Here is a 26,494-nt window from a genome sequence, read left to right on the forward strand (position 1 = left end):
TTCTCAGTCATCCAGGTCATGGTTGTCCCAAAGATGCTTTTTCAAGAGGGAACTGGACTTTCTTTGTTTTTCTTTGAAGACGTTTTGCTTCTCACCCAAAAGCTTCTTTTGTTGATGAATCAGATTCCCATTTTTAAAAGTTTGTCACATGTAGCTATAAAACAAGAATGCTCTACTTTTAAGAGTTATAATATAAAATTCATTTCATGGACTTAGAGGAAGTCTACAAAATTATAAAGATTTGAATAAACACATATAATAGGTTCCTGGAACACACTGTTAATGTAAAGAAGCTTCAAGATACAATTTCATATATCCTCGGGATATATGGTATTTTTAAAAAGTATTTACATATATACTTTTAATTTCAAAATCTGCTTTTAAATCAATCATACTTTTAAATATAAATATGATTGTATATATTTATATTTGCATACCAATACGCCGTTGGCTTGTGAATGTCTTAGTTTTTTAAGAAATACATTACAGTTACATTTTCAGTGAATGCAATGATGATTTCCCGAATTAGAAGCATACACAGTAAAGTGAAAATAGGATACCTAGTTCAGAAATGTGAATATTACATGTCAAGAAAAAAATTATTTGTTTCAGCAACCTGCTAAGTACATCCTCAGAAGTATTTTGACTTTGATTCCATATCATGAAATACCTCTTTTGAAAAGTATTGAGGGACAAAAGATCACTGCTTGAAACAATGCTTTGTTCACTGCTGCTTTCATTTTTTGATCCTAATCACTGCTACACGTGACTGCTCCAAGAAGGAGGTGGTATCCACATGCAACCTTAGTTTAACAGATGCTGTAACAAAGTACCGATTTTGCATTCTCATGTGTCTGGGTTTGTGGTCATTACTTTTCTCACCTACTTGTTGTTTGAATTTAGTTTCACAAGACAAGAGTGGTATAATTGCTTTGGAAATACCAGTGGCCTTGGTTAAGTTGAAATTATGTAAAATAACTTTACTATTGTTGTTACAATTTTTGAGTCAGTCCTGTTCCCTACATGGATAGATCCACATCTGTGTCTACTTTTGACTTTCCTACTGCCACTTGACTATTTTATATTATTTTGTTTTGTTGTTTTGGGGGATGCTGTTAGTATTAGCCCAGAAAACTTTGATTGTTGTGTAAATTAGAACAGTAATAAATCATAGTAAATAAGTGGTTGCAATAGTAAATAATAGATGGAACAGATTTTGACTTAAGAGTAAGTCTTTAGAACTATTATTTCCCCCCTAACAATTGTCTTATTAAAATTTATAGTCCAATGTATCTGGAAAGACCCCATTTGAGGAAGGCTGTTATAGAGATTCATGGAAAGCAAAAGTCCCATTTATCAGGTTGAAATTGTTTTAACACTTGAGAGTTTTAAGCTTCAAATTGTCATTATATGACTTACCAATTTTCATATTCTTTTCACTATCAATGTTAAATATTTAATCTTTTATCCTCTAAATAATGATAGTCTGTCTGATCTATGCAGTACGCCTTTTGATTTTTCCTAGTTTATTTTCCTGAGGATTTATCTGTGGAATTCTGCATGATGCTGGTATATAGATATATTCCTGCATTAAGCTGATGTAGCAGAATTCTATATAATGAAAGATCTGCAGTTGGTACTCACTTGTGAATGTTGTTAGTCAGTAGGAACAGTCCAATAAGCCATAGCTGAGCACAGTCTGTCCACTTCATTGAATCTTCTGTGTGCACAGCCTCTCTTGAAATGAATAAAGAATGAATGTGCTGCAGCAGCATTTCCTGATTGACCTCATTAATTCAGAACAAATCAGCAAGTAGTATAATGAACAGTATAGCTCAGTTATGTGGTTTCAAACATTTTCCCTACTAAATTAAAATATTTGTGGCTCATTACAAATTCTCAGTTCAACTAAAAATATAAATCTTTTTTAAAAAGGTGTATATTTCAAAAATAAAAATCATTTTTAAATTACATTTCAAAAAAAAATACCTTTAAACTTTTTGTGTTAGTATATGGCAGGGGTAGGCAACCTTGGCTCTTTTATGACTCGTGGACTTCAACTCCCAGAATTCCTGAGCCAGCTATGCTGGCTCAGGAATTCTGGGAGTTGAAGTTCACGAGTCATAAAAGAGCCAAGGTTGCCTACCCCTGGTATATGGAAATGGATACACATACACTTAATGACAAAATAACTAGATTACTATTGTATTTAAAAACTAGTTTTGAACAAGTCTTATTCTTGAATCTATCTCTTCCCATTATAGCTTGGTTTTTTTAGTTATAAATTCTATAATTATGTTAGGCATGAGAACATAAACTGAAAAAGTGTGTCAAAAATAATTTGTAATCTTGAACATAATGTAACATGATGGTCAGAATTAAAGAAAATGCTGACCTAGTATGCCAAAGAAATTGGTTGTCAGAGCCTAACATTTACATATATAACGCCAAATCATGGCTTAATGTAGCCTAGCGTGTGAGTGAACTTGCTGGACACTTTTTGAATAACACTTCAGCTATCCTTCTTCAATGTATTTGTTGTATAATGTATTGGGCTACAATTTCTATTAGCCAAGATCTGGGTAGCACCAATTTGAGGAATGCTATAAGAGCATTAAAAATGATATTCTTGCTGAAATATTTTAGAGCATATTACCACTGATTTATTTCCTTGACTTCTTATTTGTAATATGGAGGTGGTTAGCTTATTTTAAACAGTACTGAAACAACATTGTTTTTTTTTTACAATACTGTAAAAAAATTGCTATGTATATAATTTAATCTGGAAAGAAATGTATTTTACCCTATCTTTATATTGAAAATTCATAATGGAAATCTAAAATCTTTTCACCTATCTTCACATTTGACAGAAGTTAGATTAATGTTCCATCCAATGAAGTGGAATCGATTTCATATGAATTGTGTTATTTTAAGGTGTCAAGAAATGTCTGTTGCATTTGCTTTAGAAAGTAAAATGATTTGCCCCCAATAATATTGTTGTGTTTGTTAGGACACATAGGTAGGAAAGTTATAATGATATGTCTTGCTTTGTTGAATACAGATGTGCATACCATACACTAAGCAGCTTTTCACCTGATTTCTGCTTTATATAAACTTAAATGCTACTAGGCAAATCTAAACCTTTTTGTATTGAAGTAATAATAAATGCTTTGCAATGATGTTATCAGAATGAGATGTAATTGAATTACTGAATGTAGGGACTTAAAACTTCATATGCACATGCATACATGCATGTGTGGTTGGAAAATGTGTGTGTGTGTGTGTGTGTGTGTGTGTTTAATGATAGAAAGTTCAAGCCAAATGACATTTAGTCTGAGCAAAATAACCCGCTATGCTTATTTGACTGAGTTCATTGAGCCTCTCTCCCTGAGCTAATAAATGTTACTGGTACACACAAAAAGTTAAGCTAATTAATCATGTCTCCTTTGAAATAAATGCTGCAGGGAAGCCATTATTAAATGGCATTTAGCACAAAAGAGAACTACCTTCTTCCCAAGAGATTCTGCCATGAAGACCAATCAGAAGCTGGCACACACATGTCACGGCTTTCTCTGCTGCTTTTATATATTTTTGGCTAGCACAGGATTGGCTCTTATCTGAATTTTATGGGAGGGTTTACTTGACACTGGTTGTAGCTTCCCTGCAGATCCTTATTTGGAAGGCTATTGAGAGAACAAGTCTTTTCCAGCAGCTGAGCATCTTGATATACATAATTCATCAAGTCGTGCTGTTCTGGAAATATGCAGATCTCTGTCTGCCCTTCAGATTTCTGTTCAGCTTGTGCAATATGTCTTTCAAGCCAGTTTCTTAAATTTTACAGCGCTTTGGAATTTTGCAAATGGGTTCTAAATAATCGAAGATCTCCTAACTGGAACACCAGTTAAATGATCTCTTATATACCTAATTGCAGGAAATTTATAAATCAACAGAACTGAGAATCAAAATTCAGTTAAAAGGATTCAGCATACTTTTTCCCCTGTATCTCAGTAATAACAGAGGACCGAAAATTCTGTTTTAATTTAGTAATACTAAAAGCATCAAAAATGCCCGAAGCAAACTATTTACTGTCAGTATCTTGGGGATACATAAAGGTAGGATTTAAGAACTTTCTACGTCATGTTTGTTTGCATGCAGTGTTTGCTTGAACATTGATTTTTTTGTATTATAGATTGAGGCCTTACTGATATGTTAAAGTAAGTTTAAAATATGTAATTGAAAATAGTGAACTCCCTCTAACATTCACTTATGCTCAAAGGAACCTATAACAGAGTTGCGCAGTCTTCAGAATAGGGCATATTCTCAGTTTAGTAGCTATAGGATCATTGTTTTTAATACTGTGTTTTGGGGAAATCCAAGCTTCGATTGTTGTGCTATTTTTCATTCTCCAAGGAGAAGATTATTAAAGAGCATATAAACAATAAGGGCTGAATGTGTAGTTTCATGTTTCTTTATATGTAAACATAGCAATTATTACGCTTCTATTTTTTGCTTTCTGTCTATGACACACATTTCAAAATTGATTAAAGCCATTCTAAAATAGTGAGTGCTTTCCCTCTCAGTGATGTTGTCAACCTTAACTTGTTGAGAATTAATTTATAAAGCATCAACTAAAAAAATAGCTTGGCTTGTTCCTTTATATTGACTGAATACATACCGTCATATATATTTGTGATATGCAGTGCTAATCTAAGAAAGAACCATGAACTTATTACAAAACCTCCTGTTATGTATGTTCTGGATGCTCAAGATTTATTAACAATATGCCTTTTTTCTAAATACATGATCACTTAGTCAAATAAAGATTAATAACTTGACTTTAACATTAACATTTTCCCTTTTGTCTGTAGACCTTATCCATAAAAATGTGGTGTGTAAAAAAATCAATAGAACAACTGGAATTCTGTCCTTGTGTGACCAATAAATACCAACAGAAAGTGATCAGATTTAAATGTAGCAGTAATAGTTCATATTAAGGGTCTCAGTAGGACAAAGTGATGAAGCTGGACTAGAATAGATTTTTTTTCCCAGCATGGTGGCCTGGAGGTAAACCACACTGGGTATAATCTAAGTAATTATACATTGTAAATACTATGTTGGAGGACACTAGATAGGGAACTCCTGGATCTTTGCTTCTTTTAAAGTCACTGAGTGGCCTTGGACAAACCACTGAAGTAGGTGAAGCCCTATGTGCATGTGGTTTGGCTCCTAGAGTGCATTGGAATGAAGAGCAACTGACCCCAAGCAATCTTTCTGAAAAGACAATCAGTTTGCCAACTGTGATGTAGTAGATAACAGCCCAATATTCTGGCTTAAAGCAGCAGTTTAATTATATGATCATTTATTGGATCATTTACTAATACTGAGTTTTTAACGCTATTTAATAAATACAAGTGAGCACAATAAAAACCTTAATAACTGAGGCATGATAGTTTAGGCTTTCAAATATAGTAAGGTCTTTTTGTTGTTGCCAGCAATTCACTAAACAAATTAATACTTTTCTTGCTTTATTATCATTAATATTATGAGCTTTGTGAAGTAGAATTCTTTCTCACTGCAGATTTGTCCAATAAAATATTTTTCAAGATGAACAATTAATATTTTCATGACTAGTTTCATATAAAATCTATACTTTAATTTAATTCTACCCTGCAAAATGTCCAACTTTATTTCCTATGAATAATCCAAATAATTATAGGTCATAACTATCTTTTCCTTGAAAAATTAGTTGGGTTTCAAAGGACTGTAATATTTCTTAGATCATCTACAGTATTCCTATTCTTTCATTTTCACATATCTCTCTGAATGGCTGTCCAGTACAAACATGAGGGGAATTTAGATTTGGAGAATATATATCCTAAATTGCTAATGCTGAAAAATATATAAGCAATCCATACCTTCTACATGTGTTAAGACTCATGTAGAATGTAAAATGAGGTAGGAACCTAAGCTGTGATTTATACATGCTCATTAAGGAAAAAATCTCATTGTATTGCCTCCTAATTATGAATACAAGAGCTTTATTCCTAATATTCTGTATTATGCTGTTCAGTTCTTTACAGAATTGAAAGAATTAGATAGGAAGTATTGGATCTACGTGACATAGAATTCACCTTTTTCTCATTGCGTGTATTATGTTGAGTTATTTATTTATGTTGTATTCTTGTGATTTGGGATTAACTGAAGCCAATCACACAACATACTCTTCTTCCTTTGGTTCAATGCTTGTTATGAATTAGGTTAAGTGATACTGGGAGCTTAAAGAACTCAGAAAGGGTTGAATGATTAACAGCAGAGTAATCTTGCAAACAGAAATATGTTTCCTCTTTTATTTTAGCTGAGTTAATCATCTTGACTCAAGCCAGACTTGGTAAAATAATAGTTGATATGAAATCATAGAAGTGCTTCAATTCTACCTTTTAATACATTATAAGTTTTTATCATAGCAACAATTTCCAGGTATCAAGTTGAGAGCACAGTGTAACTAGCAACAGATTGAATTCTATTTTCTAAGGTGGGGACCAGCATAAGAATTTTGTGTTGCAGCAGTATTAGAGACCAATGATACCTATGATTTTCTGAAAATATCAAGAATGACTTTAAGATTTTATCTCATGTTAGCACACTCTTTTACAATTGGACAATAATGAAGGTTAATATAATATTAGGAGAGTGTGAGTATATCTGCCCTAGCCTTCCCTCTCTCCTTTAATTTTTTGTTTGTTTGTTTTGCTTCTGGCCAACCTTCTGAACAGACTCAAATAACTTTACCTAGTCACAATTTAAATTTCACTTAATGCCCTTCACAAATTTTCAGTCTATGGTACTGAGGCAAAACTAACGATAACTCTTATGTATTTGCTCAACGCACATAAAAAAAAAACTTTGCCATCCACCTAAAGTCTGTTTAGGGAGTTCTTTCTCCTTTGACCATGTTCAAAATGAGTAAAGCCAACTGCCCTGGAATCTTGAGTTAACCAAGACAAATATTTTGGCTATTAACCTATGTCTGAAGAAAACTGTAATGCAAATCACCTGGACAGAACCTGTTTGAATATACTTGTCCCATATATTGTTGAGCAAGCAAATCAATGTCCTATTCATGCCGAGATTTACAATACAAGATAGGAATGGGACATGTGAGAAGCAGTATGAAGAAAACTCATAAAAGCAAATGTGTAAATGGGCTAAAGGAAAAGTGCAAATAGACATTAAATGTGTATCCTAGTCTACCCTCAACCTACACTGGATTATTTTCAGACAAGACTTCACTTATGTAATGTATATTGTCCATACACTGAGAGCAGATGTGGAAAAGAAACAGTATATGTGAAAGAACACTACTAATAGAGCAGGCTGTATATTCACAACCTGATGGCTGCAAAAATGATGTAGCTTTAATACAAATAGTATAAACAGTACATTTCTAAATAATCCAGTGTCTAACTTTTCTGAATATGGAAGATTTAAGTAAATTTTAAAATTTACATTTTCTTAGCATATGGAAAAATCACAATTTAAATTATTCCTCCCCCCCCCCCGACAAGAAACTTTCTAATTCTGTATTCTTCCAGCCTTTTCTAACCAGCTTCCTTCCATAAGTAAAGGATGAAAACTCATAATTCCCAGCCCCTTTATGATAATTGTGTGGAAATTATAGCAGGCTTAGTTCAGCACTACGGGAGACTTAAACATAGGATACCCTGGAGGCTCTGTGTCTTTGCTGGTTGATGGGAATCATCCTTATCGCCCTTTCCTGTGACTCATCAGGCCAGCCGTTCAAGTCACCAGAGACTGCTGAAAGACGCTTTCTTGTGCAACGAAACAAATGGGGCAGCCCTTCAGCCTCTCTGCTTCTTGCTATGTATTTATAGGCCTTGAATTCTTGAAGCAAGAACAATGTTACAGTAAAAGAATATTGCAGAAAGCCTTGCAGTACTTTTTTGTTAAAACACAAGCTGCTTAATAAAACTAAGTCACAATCAGTACTGTCCTCCAAAGCTTATGAACCCCTACTTGCTAAACTGATAGCAAGATTGTCTGCCACTAAAGCGAGTGTAATTGAGCTAATGAAATCACACAATTAGAAAACTGATGAAACTATTGGAGGCCGTGCTTTTTGATAATTGGAATAGCTTATTCCAGCCTTCACAAGTGCCTGAAAAAGTGTTCATCATCAACTCATGCTCTTCAATCAGCAGGTTGAAGATTGTGGACGTTAAAATGTAATCCGTCTATAGGTCATCAAATTGAGAAAGCCAGTTTCTCTATTTTTTACATGACCCTCATCAGTTTTTTTTTTAATCTGTACATGTTTTGCTTTATAAAATGGCTATATCTGCAATAAAATCTGAATACCTAGTTCCCAAAGCAGTTGGATCATTAGTTATTATTTTAAAATTTAGGTGTGTAAATTTAGATATACAGATGTTTAAGTAAACAGGTAATAAGTAATTGAGTTACAGTTTATTCCTGCTTATAGAAATGTATAATGTTGCTATGTAATTTTTATTTCCACTGGAAGGAGATGGCTTGTTGACCACTAAAAAAAACAGGAATTTAAGAAAATTGTTCTCTTTATTTAATGAGAACATAGGTGGGATGTGTGTATATTATAAACCTTTAGTATACACTTTTAACTAGGATAAGAGCAATGAAATTGATCTCTACTCATATCCATAATGAATTTTTCAGTATCTCTTTATATAAAATGATGCGTGGAATAATATATTTGGTGAAGTCTACTTTGACATTTTCCCCAATAATTTATTTTATTTCTCGTTATGCCATTGAGCTAAAGTAGTATATTGATTTGAAAATGTGAACATATCGGTTAAAAAAGGTTCTTACACAATTTTTGTACTATATACCCATGTACTGGCCATTGACATACACTGTTTTGCTTTTCTTTACAGTTTAAAAGAATGCTCAATCGAGAGCTAACCCACTTATCTGAAATGAGCCGATCAGGCAATCAAGTCTCTGAATATATATCCAACACATTTTTAGGTAAGCATGAGTATAAAAACTGGTATTTCTTGGTTTGGTTTGGTTTTTCACTACCTACTACGGGAAATCTCATACACACACACACACATATGTATGTATGTATTTATATGTATAAATAAATAAAACAGGCATTAATTAAATACAATTATTTAATTGTAACTTTTACAATAAAAATTGATAAGAGTTTGGCAAAGAGTCTACCAGATGGACTTTTGCTAGCTGTCTTATGGTACATTATCCATATGTCTATATTATCCATAGACCTACATTATCCATATGCCTTTGTTAAACCTTCCAAGCTATTCCCAAAGGAGTATGACTAAAAGGCAATACATTTAAAATATTTCAGACTCATTAGAGGAACATAATTTCATTAAACCCAAATAAAAGCTACATTTGAATCTCCTTCCTTCCTTCCTTCCTTCCTTCCTTCCTTCCTTCCTTCCTTCCTTCCTTCCTTCCTTTCTTTCTTTCTTTCTTTTTTCTTCATATGCTACCCATCTTGCTGTTGCAACTACAAATACATAGTGCCTCTTGCAGGTCCATACATCCTCCAATTTTTCCAAGGCCTTTCCCATCACTGCTACTGATAAACCTGCTCATTCCTCTGATTATCCTAGGGTCTTCTTGAATCTGATGTGGATTGTTGTGTCAGCCTGCCCATCTTGCTACTAATCCCAGAGCTTTCCTGCCTCGGCACTTGTCATCCTATCAGTCCACCCATTCCCCCAATTGTCCCTGGATATTCCTGAGACATCAGTCTTCACAGAACCTTCTCCCACTGACTCCAGTTGTCTTGCTGCTCTCCCATTGATTTAACACAACTCCTACAGCTGTGTCTTGAGTATATGTCAATACACTTCATACACTTCTTACTTGGTGAGATCTGGTCAAACAAATGTTGCCTTGCCAAGCAGTTCTATAGATTGGAGCTCTAAAGTTTCATAGAATATCATGAGCATGCATAGGGGAAAATTTGGACTTTAATTGTGGTAGACTAACCGAAATGTACCTATACTGACCAATATTGCCCACTGCTAGAGGATATTGGTTATGGCACAGGATACAATTAATTTAACTTAATTTATATCTTTCTACTTAAAAAAAGGACATATGGCCAATGTGGGCTCATCTGGTAAAGTTTCATGGCAACATTACCAGTGAATAACAAAGAGAATGAATTAAGAAACAAAATGAATAAGGGTGATCCAATATAGTAGAATGGAATGAATAAATACATTTAGGGAAGTGAAGGTATAGATTTGATTATGTATTCATTGATGTCATTTAGGTTATGGGGTGCATATGAAAATAGGAATCCTATCTATGTGTTAGTAATAGTGGTATATTATGCCACAGTGACTGATGATAATGGAAGAATTAGATATAATTTTGTAGAAATTAAGCAGCATTCTGAATAAATGCAATCCAGAGGCAAAATTATTATATTACATGACATGAATGGATAGATAGGAGGAAGGGAGAGTGTAGAAAAAGTGATTGGTTCATTTGAAGACCATAGAGTAAACAAGAATAGTGATAGTTTGATGAGTATCTGAACTAAAGAATTTTTTATTTCAGATATGTGATTTAAACATAAGACTATTCATGCAAATACATAGCAGGAAATATGAATAAAATCATGATTGATTTGCTTGTGATGAGTTTTTTAAAAAAAAAATAGGGAAGGATATAATGATGTTTAAAAACTCTGAAGGATAGGTCATTATTTGGTAGTCTCAAAGTAGATCTTGACTAGATGGAGAATAAGTATAGAAGAAAAGGAAGGAAGTAGCAAAACAAAATAGCAGGAAGAAAATGTACATGTCCAGTATGAAACGTTAATCTCACAGTACAGTGAATGGAAAGTAGCCTTAAGGAAAGAGAACATGGAACCTGCTTAGAAAAGAGTGAAAAAAGTACACTCCTTAAATTTAATTCAAAATATGAAAAGGGATGCTTTTGAATTTGTGAATGGGAAAAATGGATATTCAGTCATTTCAGCCATTTTATTTCAGCCATTAACTAGCAAACAGAACAAGAGTCACACTTGATTAGACTAAAAGGAGCTTTAACAACATAAGTAAAAATGTAAGTTAAAACTTAAATATTTGGGGTATAAAAATTTATATGTAAAATATGATAGAATGTATAAAAGACAACTAAATGATTTTGTAAAGTTAAAATAACAAAATATAAAAATAATCTATCTGAAATATATATAACCATTATAACACTAAAAGCTATGGAAAAGTTGTAATTAAGATTATTGCTATAGAGAGAGAAGATGTTGTGATGTAATGTATAAGGAAGAATAGTATATAAGGAATAATTATGGTTTCAAACCTGAAAGTCCAGTTATAGTGACTATTTCTCTATATTGTTATAATAACTCTAGCAGCTAATGAAATTAAGACAAAATTAAGATTCAATTGACAGTAGGGACATAAAAATAGAAATCAAATACAAAACTGCATTTGAAATGCTTCCAAGTGGAAAATATCTAGGAAATGTTTGAAGAGAAGATACAGCACATTGTACAAACTGTGGAACAATATTTGACTGTAATCATTGAAGTAGAATCAGATTGGTCAGGAAAAATGCATAAAATAATTATTACAATAGCAAATAAAAATAATGAAAACTATTACACAGTTAATTTTCTGTTAATGACCACTTGTTCAGTGACTGTTTGATGTTACAAAGGCATCGAACAAGAGTTATTTATGACCTGCCCTTGAAGTTCTGGCCATCTCAGCATCCTCATTATCACATGATTGCAATCCAGGCACTTGGCAACTGGCTCACATGACACTTACAGCACCCCAAAGTCACATAATCACATTTGGGGCTTTCCTTGCCAGCTTCTTATAAACAAAGTCACTGGGAAAGCTGGCAGGAAAGATTGTAAGTCACTCCTGTAAGTCATTTTATTTATTTAAGAAAATTTTCATGGCCACCCAATTCACTCTCAGTGACTCCCACTGCTTTTTCTCTTGAACAGCCCAACTATGGAGTATGAGAACCTGTGGATCTCATTTTCCATAGCACCTGCCCACAGGACACATGCTCAACCACACTCTTGTAGCACATGCATGCCTGACAGCACGATAGCAGCCAACTGCAAATGCTGGGAAAGGTGGAAGGAAAAACAAGAAGAGGATGACCATCAGCAAGATGGACAGACTCAGTTGCACTGGCAATTGATACACTGTTAGAAAATCTGAAAGATCAGGTTAGGGACAGATTATCATGGAAGAAATCTATCTATTTGGCTGCTAGAAGTCAGCACCACTTGATGGTGCATAATCATTATTTAGTGCATTGATAGAAAATAAATAAGTGTGATGTTAAAATAGCTGTATTTAAGATGAGCTGAAGTGCATTTATAAATCTGGGGAAATGAATAGAGAAATGTTAAGATGTGTAAGTGGACAGATAGTGGGAATAAGGTAGTCTCTTATAAGGAACGGCTGTTTCTTGACTAAAGCAAAAATGGCTGTACATACAATGCCCATTTTATTATTGGAAAGTAAGAGTGCAGTATTTCAGGAAAAACATAAAATTAAATGTAATGGAAACAAGATACCTACAAACTATATACTTAGTAAATTAATAAGATATGAAAAATAAATGGATATTGAAATGAAGATTGAATACAAAAGTAAATGAACATAAAATGAAGTATATTAAGGTAGTTGGGTGATACTGAGAGAATGTGTCAGGATAGCATCACAAAACAAATGAAGAAAAAGTGAAAGGAATGGTAAGAGGAAGACTGCAAAAGCCATGGTTGAAAGATGTTGGAGAGACCCTTAGGAAGAGAGAAGTGAAATGTTTAAAGAAAAAAAGACGACTTAGGGAGTGATATATGGATGTGCTGTGACAGAAAGATCTGAAGTGATTCTGTGAATAGTGCAAATATTCTAAATGTTTGTGTAAATATTCTGATTGGATCCAATCAGCAAAGACATCTGCCTATCAGAAGTATATAAAACTTCTGATATAGATTTGTGCTGTTTGGTCAAATAATACTTTTCCTATTGTTTATAATGGTTTTCTAGCTGATGGTTCATTTTAAGATGGAGGGCTTTTGTGTTTAACATAACCTTAGCTACATTGACATAAAAAAAATCAATTTTGGTAACAAGCTGCAAGTATAATTCACTGTGTGCTCCTGAGCCATCCGGGTATGATTCCGAACATGCATTGGTTCAGAATGTTCTTGGCAGAAATAAGACAAGATGAGGCTCACCTAAGTCTTTAGCAAAGTATACAGCCAGGGAATTTATTAAGTTTTACTTCTGTTTGTGCAGCATAAACAGCAAGCAAAATTGGCTGTATGCGAGGTTCTGTCTCACCGCAATATATAGCAATGATTTGCAATCTAAATATTCTAACATAACTGCTGTGCTGACTTAAAGATGAATAACAAAGCAGTGTCCATATTCAAATTGCTTGCTATTTGAAATATACATTTAGCTAAGGAAAAATTGAAATGGAATTTGGAAAATAGAGGAATAATCTAAAGTTTTATTTGTATGTATTTTTATTGCCTATTACGATTTTTTTTTTAAAAGAAAACGTGCAGTAGGATAGACCCAGCTGACAATCAAACACTTGCACCTCTTTTCCCCCTCCCTCCTTGACCTTCCCCCATCATCAGTTGACAATCAAACAGAAGTGTTAGAGGTGTGAAGAAGGGAAGACAAAATGACTGCCTGGGAGAAATAGAAAGCAGAAACTAAAAAAGATAATTTGCATGTCTTGGTTCCCTCTGCCATATTCTATATGATAATTTCTGGGGGAAAAAATCCCCCAATTGTCAGTAAGCGGCTGGGGAGCTTACCAAATAATAGATAAATAAATTGGTGAAAATTGTTTTCTGTACTTTGCACTAGTAGGATTGCTTTTCATTAGTAAAAATCATTGGAAACAATTATTAAGCCGTAAAATATTCAGTGATAAGTATTTGTAGATTGGTAACATTAGGTAACAAAATGCAGAAGAAGTATTCAGGATCTTATTGCAGACTAGGATTCTCCAGACAATGAACTGGGGATGGCCTCCATCAAAATTATATAGTACAACATCCATGACATTACTGGATTATGCAAAGGAATATAAGAAACAGGCCTGAGCATTTGCACAAGAAATTTATCAAGTCATGCACTATTGCCAATGTTGCCTCTTCTCAGTTTGGTCTCAATACTTCCAGGTAATAGTTTGTTGCCAAGATATTTGGGCCAACCAACAATAAGTGGTGGAAAATAATGCATGATGGAAATGATAGAATTGACTAGAACTTTTCCTACTGATGCTATAGGTTTCTCTTTCTTGTGATTCAGATCCAAAATGAAAGAAATGTTTTGAAAATTCACCCCTTTCATTATCTAGAGAATTAGATAGAAAACTGGATTTTATGACCCTTGACAAGAAAAATTAGACAATTTCCAGGAAGCTTGAAAAAAATGGAAATGTGCTTACCTATAGAAATGAATACATAGAAGAATTTCTTCTTTATAACTCTTTTTTTTTTGTGCTTCCTACAGACGCCTGGTTAGGCGTTATAGGTCACACTATCAAACTAAAAGACTTTTGATGGGCTCCAGTAGGACTTTTTTTTAATGATAAAAAATATCTGCATGCAGGATGGTAGTGATGAAGCAATCCTTCATGTGCAATAATGGAGATATGTGAAGAACAGTACCACAACCCACCAGTTTTCTTGATAAAGTCTTATAAAAGACTTTTTATAAAAGACTTTTCCCTTTTCTTATTAATAATGAAGGCCTTAAAACCTTGCACAAAGTTACCATTAAGGCTACTTAATCTGAACAACTCTGGATCATGTTTTATTGATTTTTTAAAATTATTGGTAGAGATAGGTTACTTCCTTTTGAATAGAGCACGATAGGGCCCACTAAACAATTGCATAATTATATCTCTGGGAAGGAAATTGTTTGAGATAAGGAGAAGCAAGATTTGCTCAGCGATCAGACAAAGAGACCTGAACTCATTGGTAGCCTCACACTGCAACGAACAAGGACACACATTCAATTTTTCAGTTACTAAAATTGTTGGACAAGCAGGCACAAAAACAGCCAAGGAAGTGATTGAAGCCTGGGAAACAGGCCCCTGGTCAGTCAACAGGGGTGCTGATTTACCACCAGCCTATCAAGTACTTAGAAGGCGAGAGCTGGACAGCACAAGCAAATGACAGCTAATGGCTTAAAAGCCAGCCATCAACACAGCCCAAACAACATCTAAATACCACATGCATAACAGAACACACTCTGCTAGAGAGAAGTTCCATGAAGATGGGCTCCAGCACAACAGCTTGGAAGACAAAACCTCTGGTTCCAGTGACCGACCCAGACTGTATCCTGCAACATTATCCTGGGACATGTATATTTGCCTTAATTCGTAAGATTTGCTCACTTTGAATGAAACCTTAGGAAATCCCTTGGAATTCCATGACCCTTCTAATATTTCCTTTCACTTGAATGCATCTGCCATCTTGCTTTAGAGCCCTTTCTTTTGATGGTTCTAAACTTTGTTCATATGACTGAAGTTATAAACATCAAAGCATACACATGAGTCATTATATTTCAGCTGCTCTTGGTTTGTGCCGGTTCAAATCCTTCCCCCCCCCCTCAGTTTTATTTAATTGGTGATCAGTAAAGGAGAGGGCTGACTGCCTCTGGCTGAAAATTGGTGACATTTTCACTTGTCGGTAGCAATCTGATCAGAATTCTCTGCTTTTTCCAGTAAATGCTAGCCTAATCTAAAAGATTAAAGAAAAGATCTGTGCCAACACATACATGTGGCAATAGATTTCCCCCAATTTCTAGACTGATGAATGCAGTTCTTAAATATTTTGTACATGCATCATGCTTTTTTTTTCTTGTTAGCATTAATCTAGAGGAAAGGGAGAAAAAAGAGTCTCTCCAAATAGAAAACAGTATTTCATCATATGGTTTTACAGTTTGACAACATCGAGAATATGGTACAGTATTATTAGGGGGAAAAATAAGAATTTGAGAAAGAACTGATTGGAATGGAATATATATATATATTTGCAGTTAGCAATCAACTTTTTATGCAAAGAAAATTGACATAGATTCCTCATATAATATAAGTTATTTTGGTTCCATGTTGATAATCTTAGAAAACCACTATTAGAGTTGAAGGTCTTAAATAGATTTCAAACTCCTGGCCAGATTTAATTTCTCTGCCTAATTTGCATAAGAGGAACTTTGAGAGGGAACCTGAATTACCATGATATCTTCCCGTATCTAGAAAGTATATGCTGGTGCTGACTGTCAAGAGTTTATAAGAGTAACAGTACAACACATATGACTCTATTAGATTGGAGAACAACAATCTAGTGTCAGGTATAGCACAATTATGTGTGTTGCCATCAATTGTGGCAGTGGGGAAGTTTTTATTTTTACCTCTACTGTGGAGATTAAGAGCTAGAATAGTGATCCTGATTTTCTGTTACCCACCGGTTCAGTATGTGTATGCAAAACAATCTTATGTCACAGGATCAGAGAATGCCATTGTTCACCTGGGATCAACTTAGTATGAGCTCATTAACTCACAGGGAGTTAATAAGCATTACTCACATTGCCTTGTTTGAAGATAATGCTTGAATGTGTGCATTATATCTTCTCAAAAGGAAGGCTATCAAAAACATCCTCTACTCTTTACAGTTAATTGCTATTAATTATTTGGATTGAAACTACAATTTATTTAAACATTTGGGGAGGAGAGAATAAATCATGTTCAGGAACAGATTTGAATTTGGCTTGCTTGAACAGATTATAGTTAAAACTAGGTTTTGCTAAAACAAATTATGGTTAGTTGAAAACAAGACAATGATTGTGATCTTTCTTGCAGCATGTTCATGGCAACAATTAGAATTATTCCAGCTAGATACAGTTTTTGAGGTTATTATCTACAATAGAACTTTGCTTTTTAAATAAATATGATATTGTAGCTCCTTTATTATTTGTTTTCATTTGTTCATTCATAAAACATATGCCAGCTTTTTATACTCAATCACCTATTATTTTCTATTTTGGTCAATGTAATTGGAGTAAATCATGTCCTAGTTATGCTCATTGCAGTAGCACAAAATTGGTTTACTTTGCTTCATTTTCAGCAGTGTTCCTAATCTAACAACAAAAAGAGAGGCATATGTTGACAGATATCAAAAATCTGTGATTTGCAAGATAAATTGGACTGTGAGCCAAATATTTTTGAATTAATATTTGTAAAAATAACCACCTTATTCATCAACTCATAACATATCACCACTTCAGAGACAAACTGGTGATAGGTTAGATTTGAAACATGGGAGATATTGAGTTAAGATCTCCACTCAAACTACAATAATGGGATAACTTCACTCAATATTTAAGAAAGCATAAAATAATATAAACAAATTCCTAAAAATCAGAACTGAAAAAAAATTATTTGGACCTAAGAGCCTAATGGCTCCTTGTTTCACTTTTTAGTTTATAATATTCAAGTTGTTTTATATCAACATCATTAGGTTTTGTAGCTGTGTGTAAAGTTATTGTTGCTGCACTACTGAGAGAGTGTAAGATTGCTTAAATCTGAAACTAAAGTGGTCTTGAACCTTTTCATGCAGTTATTTTTTTATTTATTTACCGTATATCCCTCCTTTGTTGTTTTCATAAATAACTCAGGATGACAAATATGTCCAATACGCCTTCCTCCTCCTATTGTTCCCACAACCACAACCTTGTGAGGTGAGTTGGGCCAAAAGAAAGAGTGACTAGCCCAAAGTTACCTAGCTGCAAAACTAGAAAAAGAACAAGTTAATAGGTTAAATGGTGATTTCCACCGTCTTATTTCAAAATAATTGTGAAGGACATTTCTATGAAAAGCTATGCTGCTCCTAATGTTACTTCTTACAAGGTAGCTATAATTTACAAATAAATTATAGATTTTTTCTTCTTCTTTAAAAGATAAGCAGCATGAAGTGGAAATGCCATCTCCAACACAGAAAGAAAAAGAGAAAAAGAAACGGCCTATGTCTCAAATCAGTGGAGTAAAAAAGTTGATGCACAGCTCCAGCTTAACAAATTCTAGCATCCCCAAATTTGGAGTCAAAACAGATCAAGAAGATATTCTAGCTAAGGTAAGAGCAATGCTGATTTCCAGCTGATTCAGTATCTGTAACTTAGAGCCAAATATAATTACAACACTACATTCACAAATATTTACGTACATTCATTTGTCTATATGAATTTATATGTCATGTGTATAAAATCTCACACACTGATTTTGTACAGCTAAATATTCCGATTCAGTTTTTCAGTAGCACATTGTGCATTAGAACTGTGTAACTGCAGAAATCAAACAGATTTTTTTTAAAAAAAAACCTATAGAATTTAACAAAAATTCAGATGCCATGTTTGCACCAAATAAAGTAGCAAAAAAAGTCTGCAGGAAAAATAATTTATTTTGATTATTTTGAAACTTAAAAGAATATTCCCAAAACATAAGTTAGAGTAAGGTAGTGTCATTCCCTGGAGTATTTCCTAATGCTCTTTGCTCTATTAGAGCATCAAGGCAATACTGAAGCATTTCGGTGCATGCAGTTTGGAGCAACAGTTCTACTTCTTATTTAAAATCTGAAAAATTAGTTGCTAAAATGTAGAATACAAAGAAAGTCAAGAGCAGATGTTTTATGCAAACTCTATTGCAAAGCCAGGGTAACAGTTTCTGTTTTTTGTGTGATTTTACATCAGGAGCTAGAAGATGTAAATAAATGGGGCCTCCAAGTATTTAAAATAGCCGAATTATCTGGGAACCGACCTTTGACAGTCGTCATGTATACAATCTTTCAGGTATGTTTAAGAGGAATTTTTTTCCCTTTTCTAGAGGTTGTATAAACAATTACTTTTCTCTACCCATACCGATACCAAACCACACCAGTTCGATTGGAGCAACACAAAAATCATCGGCCACGCTACCACCCGCCACACTCGTGAATTCATCGAAGCCTGGCACTCCACAAGCAATTCCATCACCAGACACATTGACTTAAAACCAGCCTATGAACCCCTCAGAATCCAAATCAACCACACAGCTAACCAGAGACAGCACCAGCCCTCAACCAACCCACGCAAGCTCCCCCAACACCAGCAGTTCATCTCCCAATGACCCTGAGCTGATGTAACCTCCCCATCACAAGACCCATCACAAGATTCACTGATGACTCACACCTGACCCATTACAAGACCTCACTCGACACACCCACACCTTATAAACGGAAGAACACTGACACTGACATCCCCTAAACTCCGCTGAAAATATCACCTAGCCTGGTAATGAAACCAACCCACAAGCTCAGAGAACGAACCATCACCCTCAATTACTTTTCTTTCTGTAACTGCAGGAACGGGATTTGCTAAAAACATTTAAAATTCCACCGGACATCTTAATAACCTATTTGATGACACTGGAGGACCATTATCATGCAGATGTGGCGTATCACAACAATATACATGCTGCTGATGTTGTACAGTCAACACATGTGCTTTTATCAACCCCAGCTTTGGAAGTAAGTCCACAATATGTGGGTGAAATTAAAAAACTTACTTGTGAAGCCTACTTTCATGTCTCACAATACACCAAGGTGGCTAGCCAAATGATTAATTACTGAGAAAATAATTTTAATTTGAAGATATCAACATTTGATACTTTATTATAAAAATATTTTGTAAATTGGACTTTAATCTTTGCTTTTTCAGAAAAAATAACAAGCACTGAAGTGTTTGTACTAGTACAGATCCAAACCTAAATGGATAGAGGACCAATGCAGTTCTGTTTCACTTAAAACATTTTTTCTCCATTAATCATTCTTCTCTGTTCCACTATCTTATTCCTAAATATTTCCTCTTTTTTTCTTAGGCTGTTTTCACGGACTTGGAGATTCTAGCTGCTATTTTTGCCAGTGCAATACATGATGTTGACCATCCTGGAGTTTCAAACCAATTTCTTATCAACACAAGTAAGTTAGTTTATTTCTGGCACTACTACTTGTCTGTATATTTGAGATTCTTTGAACATGCAACAAGAAGGGATTTTTTTAAAAAAAAATTGGTTTTGGATATGTAGAGTTTCTGCATACATCATATGGCCAGTCATTAAAAGTATATTTCTAGTCCAGCATCTCTTTGTTACAATGGGAAATTGAGGAATGGGTTTTCCTGTTCACTCAGTCAGCTGGACATTCAAGGTCTTTCCATTGTTACTTGTCAATGGATTTCAAGCAACTGGGAAATCTAAGGCAGCTTTCTTGTGATAGATTGTTGGAGGTCCCTGAATGCTACTTATTCCTCTCGATCAATGTTTCTCAAACTTGGTAGCTCTAAGATATGTGTGGTTACGGTGGAATTCTGAGACTTGAAGCCCACAAATCTTAAAGTTGCTGAGTTTGAAAATCACTGCTCTATATTTTTTCTGGGATTCTCTGGCCCATTTGGAATCTCTATACTATTAAAACTCTTGTTGTCATGACCTTTACCTAGGTGAAGTAGTGAATCATAGAGAACAATTTTTGAACAAAGGTACCTCAAATGGGCTAACTTACATAATACATCCAAAATCGGGATCCATATTTCCCAAGAGAATGAAATTAGGGGAAGTTGAGGCTTCTTCACTGCTACTGGCTGCTGCTACACTGCTGGGCTGCTGCATATGATCTTCTTGTTCAAATTCTGTGGCAGTTTCTCGCAATCTATCACTCCCTTCCCCACCTACTAGCAAGACATTGATTTATCATGTGGCTTTTAAGGAAACAAGTGCCTGAAGAAAGGCCTGGATGTTTTTATTGCTTTATGTGCCCCCTGCTGTGGCACACAACATGCACATGCATCTATATTCCATTCAAGAGAATGGACCACTTTGTATGTATATACATAATGGTCCCTTCTTGTATATTACTTCACAAACTTGTGAAGTAGATGGGAAAATCACCAAGTGAGCTGCTATGCCTATAGGTGGAATAGAAACTGGCTCTCTCTGGTGTCAGACAAATACATTGGCTATTATGTACCTCAGTCCTTGCCCATCCTGTTTTCAACTACTTATTATTATGAAACTGAGTGTAGTCTGTTCCCTCCTTTGGCCACTGGAGATCAGATAGATCAGTCATGCCCTAGCCTTCAGGAGGTCATATGATCCTATTTTAAACTGTTTTGAGGTAAGAATGGCAATGTATAATATTGTAAATAAATAACATAATTATGCAAGGTAGAAATAGAGGGGAAACCTCATGGTGAAGAAATGACACCAAACATCACTGATGTGGCAACAAGGAGTGCGAGAGATAAAGAAATAGAGAATGAAAGGGCTGTATTTCTGCTGAACCACAAGGAAAAGTACAGAATGAGGAAACAAGAAAAGACAGAGGAGGAAAACAAAGATGAACTTCAGAATGTGTGGCAGACATTAATTACTGCAAGAGTTCCTCAGTGTGACTACATCTGCCTTCAACATCAACATTCAACAGAAAGAGCAAGGCAAAATGCACAACTTTCACAATGTAATATTTCTGCTGATATTGGTACCATGGCCAAAGTCTGCACTCACTGTCATAAATTCCTATTCCCTGGAAAAACCACCAGTTTCTGCTATATGAAAGGAAGGGTCAGGATAGGCAATTTACCTGATGAACTTCTCAATTTATATAGCAATGGTGAACCTATCGCAAACAGTTTCAGGAAGAACATTAGCTAATACAACTGCCTCTTCCAAATGAACCCTTTGGTACAAAAAAAAGTCATTTGAATGAGGAATGGATGGAATCCTGTAATTATTCAAGGGCAAATCCACCATTATATCATTACTGAGCTGGAGGGGGGGAGAATAGATTCTACCCTGGACTCTTTTCCCTCCCCCATCCAGCTCAGGACTGCACAGTGTCTTCTTCTGGGCCTCTTTCTGGAAAAACTCTGTGTCGCCAAAATTCTCCCAAAACTGTTTCTTCATATGCACATTCTGTCACAGAGCTAAAGCTACTCACTTTCCCACAGAACTCCTTGATTCAGGTGAACTCTTTGGACTGCTATCAGATAAACTGGAATTGAAGATCTGCCATCCTTTTAATGAGGAACTTGGATCTTCCAAAGCTTTCCAAAGGAATGCATACAATGATGGTGCATTCAAAAATGACATTGTCATGATTCCAAGAATTGCAGTCAATTTATCAGAAGGTGAAGTTGTCCCTCTTCAGCATACACAGGTTCCAATACAGTCATTCTTTGCTCTCACTGTATATAAAGCAGAGGGACAAATCATGGAGAATGTGCTGATTTATCTGGAGAAACCAGTATTCTAGCATGGTCAGCTGTATGTCACTTTAAGCCAAGGAAAAAGAAATGTAAACCAGTATTCTTAAAGTATCCTTCATTAAATGAAAAGCATCTATATTTGCCTTGCTAGACATCTTTCTTCTTTAATAAAATGATGCTTTCTTCTTTAATTTTCAAACCAAAACAATAGCAATTTGCATATGGTCATTCTGTTTTTCTGATTAGGTAAGGAAATATCTCTGAAAGGATGACCCAACAAGTCATGGGTTATCTAATTGCACTCTACATCTTATTAATGAGTCTTCTGCTTCCATTAGTGCTCGCCACCAAACAATAGAAAAAAAAGGAGACAATACTAAAGCTCTGTCAGCATGGCAGATAACATTTCAGCAGGATAAATGACAATTGTGGAAAAATATACTTTCTGAGAAAAAAAATGCATGGTTCTTGAAGAAAGTCTGTTGTCAGATTTGATTTGCAATTAGCCATAGTGGTGTGTTTTTTTCTAATGTAGATGGATGTTTTGGATGCCTTAATAATGTTAAGACCCAGAAATATAACCAGTAAAACAATCAAACAAAAATGCAAATTTTATTAACAGTGCTGTCTTGGGACTTACTTGCAGATTCTGAACTTGCCTTGATGTATAATGATTCATCAGTCCTGGAAAACCATCATCTAGCTGTTGGATTCAAATTATTGCAGGAGGAGAATTGTGACATTTTCCAGAACGTGACAAAAAAGCAGAAGCAATCATTGAGGAAGATGGTCATTGACATTGTGAGTTGTTTTTATTTATTCATTATTTATTTATGATTTTTAATGTATTCTGTTTTTATAGATCCATTTCATGATAAATTTGATATTACTTTCATTTTTCTGTCATCCTATAGCTCAAATGCAAAATGATGTACCACATAAAAAAATTTTTGGGGGGTGAATAGTTTGAAATATGTCATACCTGATTTGTGCAATTTGTGTTTCCATAAGATCTATCTATTGATTAGAATATTTTCTCTGACTGTCTCTTTATTTTCCTTAGCAAGATGTAATAGCTTTAAGATGGAATCAATTATTGTGACCTTTATCTTTTCTTTCTCCTCCAAGGTGCTTGCCACAGACATGTCTAAGCATATGAATCTATTGGCCGATTTGAAAACAATGGTTGAAACCAAGAAAGTGACTAGCTCTGGAGTTCTACTTCTTGATAACTATTCAGATAGGATTCAGGTAAGATACTCTGCATTTCAAACAAATTGTCTTCTTTATTCACATCATTACCTTCAGATGACCTGGGTGACTCGACTTTTTGGACTGACTGCCATACTTTTTGCAAAAACATTCTCTTGGTTATTACTGCTTCTAGGGCATTCTTCCTTGATGAGGTACCTCAGCTTACAGAGGTACTTCACTCTTTCTTGACTCTTCATTTAATGATGCTAAAATTAATTTTCATTCTTAAATCATTTTTAACATTTCCATATACAGTGGTACCCATTTCTGCAGTTTGGCTTTCAAAATTTCATTTAAATGCTTATGTAGCCTGCAGGCCAATCCTAATTTAGACTATTATGTCAGTGTCTGAAGTTTTTTTTCCTGGTCTTGAGGGTGGCTAACAGGCTTGATTAATTCCCACATATCTTCATAACTGATTAGTCTTGCACTTACAACATTTTTGGTCTTTTAATATAGGCAAAGCTATAGATGTGAGATAATTGGTAGCTATTAATGTCAGTGTGAAAAACGCACAGCATATCATCCTGCTGGTGTTCAGAATAAACCTTGCACTCCATGTATTTTCAAGATTTCTGTTTTCTCACCCACCAATGTGCAAATGGAAAAAGAGCTTTGTCTCCAGTGGAATAACACAAGTTTTCTCAATATTTTTTTCCTGTTTAATTTAGGTTCTACAAAATATGGTACACTGTGCAGATCTAAGTAATCCAACAAAGCCACTCCAGTTATATCGCCAATGGACAGATAGAATAATGGAAGAGTTCTTTCGTCAGGGAGATCGAGAAAGAGAAAGAGGCATGGAAATAAGTCCCATGTGTGATAAACACAATGCATCTGTAGAAAAATCACAGGTAATCATTTAATTGAAGGATGAAAAATCAGTGTAGATGGTTTAGAGAATCCTGTAAGCTCTTGAAAAAATTAGGCAATAACCGTTGATTGATGTCAGCCATTCAGCACAGCTCAGATCAGGAAACTGACTCTACAGGAAGACAAGAACTATATTACATTGCTACGCTATATTACAATGCTATACTAATGGAATCTTGCAAGAGTGATTGGACTTTATCTCCCCTCCCTCTTATATCTCAGTGACTCAGAGAGGAGTCTACCTGAGTTTGTTCCCAATGCTATCTTGTTTCCCATGATTTAAGGAATATTACTTTGCTTGTAACATGGTTTTGTTTATTTCCCTCAAGGTCATGTTTGCACAAATGATTGATAAAATGCTAAAGTCTATTAAATAATGAAAAAAATAATTTGGAGTTTTCATTTAAAAGAAAAATAATATAGAAAAGGACTAAATAAAAAGATAGCTTCTTGTGAAGTTAATTTTAATAAATAATGTGATAAACTTAATCCCTTCATTCTTTAGAATAACATCTCCCCTTAATTTTACATTGTAACAGGTGGGTTTTATAGACTACATTGTTCACCCTCTCTGGGAGACCTGGGCAGACCTTGTCCATCCAGATGCCCAAGACATCTTAGATACTTTGGAGGACAATCGTGAATGGTACCAGAGCACAATCCCTCAGAGTCCTTCTCCTGCACCAGATGACCAAGAGGAGGGTAGACAAGGACAAACTGAAAAATTTCAGTTTGAACTAACTTTGGAAGAAGATGGTGAATCAGACACAGAGAAGGACAGTGGAAGTCAAGTGGAAGAAGATACCAGCTGCAGTGACTCCAAGACTCTTTGCACCCAAGACTCAGAGTCCACAGAAATTCCACTTGATGAGCAAGTGGGAGAAGAAGTGGGAGAGGAGGATGAGGAGGAGAATCAGTCAGAACCTTGTGTGCTAGAAGAACAGTCTCCTGACACGTAACAGTATGCTAACTGCATAGTTCTCTATACTCTCTCCTTTTCTGTTTTTAAAAGCTGAAAATGGTTTCCAAAGTGCATATCATATGGCACAACCGTGATCATGCCTCACTGTCATCTGCCAGAGTTGTTTGTTGATCAAAAACTTAGTTCGGCACTCAGGATTAGTGTGACCAGAATTGTTCATCTCCATGGTACCAGAGAATGAAGGAAAACATCTGCAAAGAACAGTTGAATTAAGAGTTCAGCTTGGCTGATATGAGAGACTGACAGTACTCACAGCTGTTTTTCAAAAGGAGGAAAGGCTGGTCCAAAGCTAATGTGAGTGTGTGTGTGTGTGTGAGATTGTATGTGTGTTTTGTATTAGGTTTTAATTTCATGAAGAGGCAATTAATAACATACAATTAATGATTAACACCAGAATCTAAAGAAAGTGACCAGCAAATGAATCAAGTTGTCTAGTGGAAAATAAATGCACTCAAATATCGGGATACAACATGAACCAGTAGGAAGATGAAGCTGTGGAAATCACATACTTTTCTAATTTCAAGTCTTCCTGAAACATGACTGAAAAAGGTGTAGCTCAATGGTTGCACTAAAGTCTGCATTTTGTATCATATGTACAACAGAAATCTTTTTGTAGAGTTTACTTTTATTATTAAATGTGTTGGGTTATTATATTTAAAAGAATGCAACACCCTCTGAATTTCATCTGCCAGTGGCTTTTTCTTCCTACCTCTTCTCCTATCCCCAAAAAAGAGTAACTTGCAAGTTTTCAGTACATGTATATGCTACACTGGATTAATTGAATTTTATATTTGTTTGCACTTAGATTTTCATAGCAATTCCTTCAACTGTTATAAAATAGCCTTTTGTTTTATAGACCAATGATACATATATGATGTTCTGTTAATTCTCTCTCTCTCACCCACCCACCTACCCAGCCTCTTATTGTAGGAAAACACTTTGTTTTCTGTCTTTTTTCTTTGTAAATGTCCAAAAGCAGCAATATATTATCTGCTATGAGCTCTTTGGCTCGCAGATAGCT

The 26,494-nt window shown here is 34.8% G+C and overlaps 1 protein-coding gene across 1 annotated transcript in view; it reads left to right on the plus strand.

The window, feature by feature from the left end:
- Positions 1-26,098, plus strand: part of LOC107286725 (cAMP-specific 3',5'-cyclic phosphodiesterase 4D) — a 364,765-nt gene extending 338,667 nt beyond the window's left edge. Inside the window, exons 7-15 of the mRNA XM_029283998.1 lie at positions 8,934-9,027; positions 18,030-18,202; positions 18,816-18,914; positions 19,466-19,630; positions 19,981-20,080; positions 23,011-23,165; positions 23,493-23,615; positions 24,290-24,472; positions 25,031-26,098. Coding sequence (XP_029139831.1) covers positions 8,934-9,027; positions 18,030-18,202; positions 18,816-18,914; positions 19,466-19,630; positions 19,981-20,080; positions 23,011-23,165; positions 23,493-23,615; positions 24,290-24,472; positions 25,031-25,450 — 1,512 coding nt within the window. The 3' untranslated portion in view covers positions 25,451-26,098. The remainder of the gene's footprint in view (positions 1-8,933; positions 9,028-18,029; positions 18,203-18,815; positions 18,915-19,465; positions 19,631-19,980; positions 20,081-23,010; positions 23,166-23,492; positions 23,616-24,289; positions 24,473-25,030) is intronic.
- Positions 26,099-26,494: the final 396 nt, after the last annotated feature.

Source organism: Protobothrops mucrosquamatus, unplaced genomic scaffold (assembly GCF_001527695.2).
Source record: "Protobothrops mucrosquamatus isolate PMUCROS unplaced genomic scaffold, P.Mucros_1.0 scaffold318, whole genome shotgun sequence".
NCBI classification, from domain to species: domain Eukaryota; kingdom Metazoa; phylum Chordata; class Lepidosauria; order Squamata; family Viperidae; genus Protobothrops; species Protobothrops mucrosquamatus.